The sequence below is a fragment of the Planococcus citri genome, chromosome 5 (genome assembly GCF_950023065.1).
Source record: "Planococcus citri chromosome 5, ihPlaCitr1.1, whole genome shotgun sequence".
NCBI classification, from domain to species: domain Eukaryota; kingdom Metazoa; phylum Arthropoda; class Insecta; order Hemiptera; family Pseudococcidae; genus Planococcus; species Planococcus citri.
In genome coordinates this window covers 5305589-5313914 of record NC_088681.1, presented here as the reverse complement: position 1 = coordinate 5313914, position 8326 = coordinate 5305589, and the positions used below count along the sequence as shown (strand labels likewise).

Genomic DNA, 8326 nt, shown 5'->3' with positions numbered 1-8326 from the left:
TCAGTGGTTTTGACTACAGTTTTTTGCTAGTTGAACCTTAAGCGTAACTTCACTTATTGAAATACGATTTCAAACTAACTAGCTTCGATACCTAGATAGGTAGATACTTCATTTCGGACACCTCTTTCCCCGTCCATATCAACGATTAAGGCACATCAATAAAATAAACAACAGTGAAGAACAGATGTAGCCTACTTCAGTTAGTTTCACTGGCGACAAACGTGTGACATGATTCGTAAGTTCTCGACTTTTTATTGACATAATTCCTAAAACATCATGACTTACACGTACAATCGACGTTTCCTATGTAGTACCTGTGTAGCCTACCATACGTGAAGCGCTATTAAAGACATAAAGGGAACCCTATTTGGTTGTTCGCGGGTTTAATCAATTTTTTTCCAATCTAATACGCATAAATGTGCCGATATTTCGTGTTTTTCAATTTAATAGGTACTGATGTTTAATTTTGGTCACAAAAGGTAAGTACCTACTTGCAATCTATGCATATTCTTACAGTAGTGGTGTGAAAATTATTAGACTAGCGCAATTTTTTGCTACTACATCATAAACTGATTTTTGGGTAAATACGTACTATTTAATGAAATAAACTGATTTTGAATTTTTTATATCATATCATTGAGCACAAGGAATACTTTTTTTTGGTTTGGAAGCGTTCATTTACTTTATAAAAAATTTTTCGAGTTGTAAAATGAAATTTCACCAATGAGGAAAAAATCAGTTTTTCAGTAATAAATAGGTAATTATAAATTTGTAAATCTGGGAGTAATTAAACATGGATTCCGATTAAATGGGCATCTATGGACCTTAGCCGATGCTGATTGGCCATTGGTTTTCAAAATGAAGCAGTTATTTTCGAAATGCGCCATCATTCATACTGGAATTTAGAGTTACAAAAAAGTGAAAAAACCACGTTTTTCTATTGCTGATTTCTCAATTTCAACCAAAATTCAATAAATGGGACACCAACATGACCGGAATTTAGTTGCGGATCTCTTCCCGTTAACAGAATTTTGATATCTCATTTTGCTCTCGCGAAATTCGCAAAAGAATCTTGAAAAATGAGATTGAAAAAATGCACAAAAAACAACGTTTTTCAAGCTACTTCTGCTCATGGAAGGAAAACGCGAATACCAATCGTTTCGCTCTAACCACCATTCGATTCCTCATAAAATTTACCTTTAGAATCGACTCTTGAAAACATTTTTTGAAAAATCTATCGCGATAATTTGCGAGGTTTTAATAATTTTTTTTTTTCACAAAATCGCTCATGCAGCAAAAATCGCACAATAAGGCGATCTTGAGAAAAAAGAAATGACAAAAACCTCCAAATTATCGCGATAGATTTTTCAAAAAATTTTTCAAGAGTCGATTCTGAAGGTAAATTTTATGAGGAATCGAATGGCGGTTAGAGCGAAACGATTGATATTCGCGTTTTCCTTCCATGAGCAGAAGTAGCTTGAAAAACGTTGTTTTTTGTGCATTTTTTCAATCTCATTTTTCAAGATTCTTTTGCGAGTTTCGCGAGAGCAAAATGAGATATAAAAATTCTGTTAACGGGAAGAGATCCGCAACTAAATTCCGGTCATGTTGGTGTCCCATTTATTGAATTTTGGTTGAAATTGAGGAATCAGCAATAGAAAAACGTGGTTTTTTCACTTTTTTGTAACTCTAAATTCCAGTATGAATGATGGCGCATTTCGAAAATAACAGCTTCATTTTGAAAACCAATGGCCAATCAGCATGGGCTAAGGTCCATAGATGTCCATTTAATCGGAATCCATGTTTAATTACTCTCAGATTTACAAATTTATAATTATTTATTACTGTAAAACTGATTTTTTCCTAATAGGTGAAATTTCATTTTACAATCTTGAAATTTTTTTTATAAAGTAAATGAACGCTTCCAAACCAAAAAAAAAGTATTCCTTGTGGTCAATGATATGATATAAAAAATTCAAAATCAGTTTATTTCATTGAATAGTAAGTACGTATTTCCCCAAAAATCTTTTTATGTAGTGACAATAAAAAATTGCGCTAGTGGACTTAATCGATAGCTTAGACCCTAAAACAAAAATCATAGTGAGGTTCTTCAATTTGAGTTGTTTTTGTAGTCAGGAGAGATGATCAAAGTTGCAAAAATGGCCGTTTTTGACCTATTTCACGAGTTTGTGGCGACATCAGTATCATGTTTCAAAAAAAAAAAAAAAAAGGTCATATTCGGATTCTACGCACTTTTTTAAGTAAATATCTTTACCGGATTTTTGATTTTGGAACATTCAAGCGCATACCGAAGATTTTTGTTTGTAACATAATTTTAAAACTCGGAGCGCGACGACGCTGGCGTTACTCCACCATGTAATCGTGGCGCGGAACCGTGTTCGCGCGGGCGAGGTTCTCGTGCAGTAAAAATCTCGTGTTACAAATGAAAATCTTCGGTATGCGCTTGAATGTTCCAAAATCAAAAATCCGGTAAAGATATTTACTTAAAAAGGTGCGTAGAATCCGAATATGACCTTGTTTTTTTTTTGAAAAAAAATCATGTAAATTTTTTTTTGTTTTTTAAATTAACACAAGGGGGTTGTACATTGCAGTTTTGAGTATGTTTTAGTGCAATCAGCAGTTGAAAATATGCAGTAGGTCCGGAGAAATTCTGGTTTTAGAGAAAGGTTCCCATATTAGGGCAGTTTGCCTTATATTATCATGGTAATAATCCAACCAATTAATTTTTCTACCTTATAGTGTAAATCGTTGAAATTTCTCCACAGTTCCTACCGAAGAAGAAATCGAGACTCGTAACCGTTTAACCCTTTATTACATATGTAGATGTACTATCTCACTACAAAGGTTTTTGTGTATTATCACAAAAAGCCAGCATAACCGAAAAAGACCAAGAACAGGAATATTTTTACGAAAAAGTGAACGATTCGCGTGATCTTTGCTCAAACGAAGAAGACACTGAGGAAGAAAACGCCAGCAAAGAAATCACCAAACCTGACGAAAGCTTGGTAAAAGTCAACAAAAGGTCGAACAAAGCACCACAACACAAGCAGCAGAATCAACGACCAAGATTTAAATATCATACTGTTTATTGGAGAAAAAATTTGACAAGAAAGAAGTACACACGTGCACGAAGTGACTCCCTAATCGTCAAAACCAAAAATGGAAATTATGCTCCAGAATACTGCAGATCAGAGTCACGTCGAATGCATAAATTCGTTTACGAAGTAGGTTAGATACCATACTTACAGCTTGGTCCTTTTAATCTCAAAATTATAATCCGACCAATATGTTACTTGTTACATGAATTTTACTAATTTTAGGTTTGCATCAAAAAATCATTATTCAAGAAACTCAAGAAATTCGGAAAACCTTCAAAAACGGGTAAGTTTTTAGTTGGAATTTAAAATCAGTATGAAATACCCACCCCCGCCATTCCCCTCAATTATACATACACTCATATTTTTTTTTTTTTTTTTTTGGAAACCGTAAGAATTATGATCCAATTTTGAATTCAAAATTTTTCAAAGGTACTCAAAAAATAGTTTCGTTGAAACATTTGAATTATTCACAGATTTTGAACCCATTTTGATAGGTTGCAGGGTTACTTATGAGTAATTCTACAATAATTCTTTTTTTTTATTTTCTTACTCGAAATTAGAATTGCGCAAACTTTTTTTTCGCGAGTTTTGGCTCAATAGTCATAAAACGAACTTCTTAATGCTTCGGATATAAATTTTCTTGGGCCTTCGACTTGAAAATGTCTGCTTATACCCATTTTTTTACTACCTGTAGGTAAGCTAAAAAATCACACCTGAAAGAAAGACATTTTGAGTTGTAACATTTCATCAGAATCGATCTACAGGCGTAACGAAGCGTCCTACATACAAAACAATTTTACGTAGAATAAAACTCGTAGATAATTAAATTTCCAATCGCCATGGTATATTGCCGTTAGTTTTTTTCTAAAATGTGTAGTTTTTTGAGTTTTCCTCAAAAAAACTGAAAATTTCATGATAATGTGCAAATTCCATTTTTCTGAAAAAATTTACCTACTTAGGTACCTACATTTCTTTGTTCTGGTTACAAACCGATGAAAAATACATTTCTGGATTGTTTTGAAAAATGTTTGCTCTCGTTTTGCTCGATCTGTAATTTCTTCCTCCATTCTCGTACATTATGAAGGGTTTCTAGACAATCACCTCAAATTGTGATTTTTCATACCTTCAAAGTCTGGATGCCCCCCCCTTCTTTGGAGAAATCCCCCACTGTAGATATTCAAATATAAAATTTCATCATCATGCTCTATCTTACATACAATGAAAATCAGCTCCAAATTTATGGAACGCTTGAATGATGTATTTCTAATAAAAAGATCATTTTAGCTGAAATTTTCTCCAACCTCCTCCCCCTCACTTCCCATTGCATCGCAAAATGAGTATTTTAGAGAAAAACGTATTCTAACAAGGGAAGTCCCGCACATGAGAATCTCCGATTTGAATGAAACTTGGACTGTTGGAAAGAGGACCTCAAAAAACACCCATCCCCCAATTTTCAGCTGCTCAAGTTGATTTTTCGGTTTTTGGCGAATTTTTGAAGTTTTGTGTACACAGGAAAAGCTGTTCAACTCACAAAATGGGAAAAAACTACAAATATCCATCTCTCCCGCGTATCAACAGGCCAAAGGTAGTCTTCTAGATACCTGATCGACTCATACCACCAATGGCCGGATCCGGCCTTCCGGTCAGAAAATACAATTTTTTACTTTTTTTCTCATATTTTCGGCGAATTCGAAAAATGACCGTTTCTCCCCACCACATGAACTTGAGCAGCTAAAATTTTGGCCGAAGGGTTTATGCTTGATACCTAATCGATTAATACTACCGTCGGCCGGATCTGGAATTTACATCAGAAAGCATATTTTTTGCACATCTTGTTGACCTTGGCATAAAAAACCAGATGGACAAAAAATATGCTTTCTGATGTAAATTCCAGATCCGGCCGACGGTAGTATTAATCGATTAGGTATCAAGCATAAACCCCTCGGCCAAAATTTTAGCTGCTCAAATTCATGTGGTGGGGATAAACGGCCATTTTTAGAATTCATCTAAAATAATGAGAAAAAATGTAAAAAATTCTGTTTTCTGACCGGAAGGCCGGATCCGGCCAATGGTTGTATGAGTCGATCAGGTATCTAGAAGACTACCTTTGGCCTGTTGATACGCGGGAGAGATGGATATTTGTAGTTTTTTCCCATTTTGTGAGTTGAACAGCTTTTCCTGTGTACACAAAACTTCAAAAATTCGCCAAAAACCGAAAAATCAACTTGAGCAGCTGAAAATTGGAAGATGGTTGTTTTTTGAGGTCCTCTTTCCAACAGTCTAAGTTTCATTCAAATCGGAGATTCTCATGTGGGGGGCTTCCCTTGTAAGCACAAGATCTTTTGCGAGCCCAATATTGAAAAAAACGTCCGAAATTGACGAATAAAGAATAATCGAAAAATCACCTATAGCTGCTAGACCCATGAATTTGAGGGCTTTTGGACATTTTTTTCATTTCGACTAGCATTTTATGTACCTACCTACATCAAAATTTGAGCGTACCACTTCTGAAGGTTGCTCCAATAAGTTAGAAATTGGATTCAAATATAGAGTGGTGTTTGTGCGTGTCACACGTTCCGGTTGGTGCAAAAAATATTCCTCCCATACCTTTGCGGATACAAAATTTTTTCTCGCAAAAAACACGTCTTTTTTTTGCTTAGCTACACTTGTCAAATGAGGTGGGGTAGAGGCGGATTTTCAGGTAGATATTTTTTTTTAGAGGTAGGTACCCAACAATAATCCATCATACACATAATTTCTCACAGCGGCATTTCATCTATCTTGCGCAAGAATAACTCTTCTTACCCATAAGTACATTAAAAAAAAAAAAAAACATTTTCATGTCCACGAATTACTCTTGGTAAGTATCTACCCTACAAGTTTGAAAAAATTCAGTTGGGAATTAGGTACCAATTACCAAAGATGGAAATTTCTAACAGAAATGTTAATTTCACCCTTCATGAAGAGGTTAGAGGTGAACTAGCGATCTGAAAATTTTGTCACGGAGGTTTTGAACCACAAGGACTAACTTCCACTGATTAATTTCTAAATCCCAGCCAAATCTTAGCCGCCTATGCTCTTTCTGTAAATCCATTTAAATGGATGGAAAAATTTTGTTTCTTCAAATTTTGTCGCAGCATGCATAAATGAAAAAGAATGTTTCTCGGCCGTAAAAGAAAAATTTGAATAATTTTTAGTTCTGAGTACGTTTCTTGATTAGGTACCTATACATTTTTGTAAAAACGTTAAAAAACCTGATTTCGACCTTCTTTTTTTTGGAAATAGTTTTTGCGAATTTGGGGCCTCAGTGAGGAACCAAATGAAATTTTTGTAAGAGCCAAAATATGTATAGTTTGTCAAAAAACAACTTTTATCTCATGATTTTTCTTGTAGGAACGATATTCAAGATGGTAAGGGAGATTTCGAATGTGGGAGGGGGTGCCCTCCGGAAAGGGGTGGAAGTAAAAATTCTAATACGAGCTAAATTCACTTGTTTCAATGTGAAAAGTAAGAATCAGTCATAGAGTCGCGTTCAAAGTCTAAATCGACTGTATTTTCAATTAAATAGCAAAAAAACGCCGATTCGCGACTTTTCGAGGGTTTATTGGTGGGGTTAGCGGGAGTCAACTCAAAAAATCAATTACGCCATTCGATTCGTCATGTCAAATACATAATTGCACCTTTTGAGAGCTACTCGTTTTTGGAAAAAAAGGGGATCGGTAGGCTACTTTTAAATTCAAAAAACAGCGTTTTCTTTTCAAAATGGCCCTATTTTGGGTGGCTACAGTTCCACCGCAAGTGCATGTGGGGGGGGCAGAAAATTTTTTGGGGGGTCATTTTAACTAATAATCTCCAACATACTTCAATTTCAGCGAAATCGAAGATTATACATTTTTTCCGCTCTACGATAGTAGGTACTACATAGGTATACCTACATCGAGGATGTACCTACCTACCTCTACGATACCTACCTATTTCGAGGAAGGGAGAAACATCTGTTTTTGAAAAACAGGTGTTTTTTTCAAAGACTTATGAACATGTTTTCCGACATATTCAAACTTCATGTATCAACAAAACGTCAAAAAATCAATAATTTATAGTTCTCTTCATTGCTCAACGCGATCACGAGTACACGAAAACCCCACAAAGTATACATTTAAGCAATCATGCTTTGTAGTTTGCATTATGAAATAAAGCATCAACCACACAGGGAATCACAAGTAATTTGAAAATCCTCTGAGTTGCATACCTGTTGGCTAATTTCCAATTTTCCATTGAACATTTGTCGAGAAACAGAAACGTTGCGCGTAAGAATGGTGTTTTTCAGCTGTTTCACGTCGCTGCTATTCGCGATGATTTTCGCCTTCGACATGGTATCGTTTTTCGCTGCTCACGACGGCTAGGGATTGATACGTATCTACCGCTGTAAAAGAGTTACCTTAACTATACTACCCCAGACACGGGAAACACCTATTCATTAACGTATTTTCAAGTAACAACCTGGAACCTGTACTAATTAGTTATTAAGGCAATACCATCCAATAATAAGTACGCTTTTCATGGCCGTATGTAGAGAATAGAGATCTGCGCCGAAAGAAAAACAGCGGCGGCGGCGTGTAGAGTAAAATTGGTTGGCAACGGCGCACAGTGGCCAAAAGTCGAATCTTAAAGCAAAATCTGCAAAAGGGTACCCCCGATAAGATAGGCAAAATGCCCTTAACCTCGGATTTCGATGAAACTCACAGGGTATATGTTTATAATACCCCCAAAAAATAATTTTGGGCCCATAGCCCGCTCCTCACTCACCCCACCACCCTCAGCCTGAGGGGCCAAAAAACGCATTTTTCAGGGGGAAAATTCTGCATCAGCGCGTGTTTGAAAAAAATTTATTCTGTAAACGAATATACATAAGAGGATACATGGGGGTACCTCTCTGAATTTTTCCAGAATTTCTCATCGTTTCTTCGCTATTGTGAGCAAGAGAGGTGGGGTGAGGGAAATTTGTTTTGCTCCGACATTTGTTTCAAAGCTACCCAACAATGTTTCATCAAAATTTCAGAAATCCGAGGACAGGGGCATTTCACCTATTTTACCCAGGAATATCCTTTCTGCTAACTTGATATAAGCAAAAATACTTCTGCGCGTGTAATTTTACGATCACGCGGTATAAATGAATTTTCAATTACACATTCCGAAGTAAAATTTCA

General features: G+C 35.8%; 1 protein-coding gene across 3 annotated transcripts in view; it reads left to right on the top strand.

Moving 5' to 3' along the window:
• Positions 1-205: 205 nt before the first annotated feature.
• The window catches only part of LOC135846699 (putative acyl-CoA synthetase YngI), a 90095-nt gene continuing 81974 nt past the window's right edge, over positions 206-8326 (top strand). For 2 of the 3 annotated variants that reach the window (XM_065365937.1, XM_065365935.1), the window contains exons 1-3: positions 206-479; positions 2787-3245; positions 3342-3402. In XM_065365937.1, the coding sequence (XP_065222009.1) occupies positions 3181-3245; positions 3342-3402 (126 nt within the window). In that variant the 5' untranslated portion in view covers positions 206-479; positions 2787-3180. Of the gene's footprint in view, positions 480-2765; positions 3246-3341; positions 3403-8326 lie in introns of those variants that run through there. The other variant, XM_065365936.1, reaches the window with a different exon arrangement.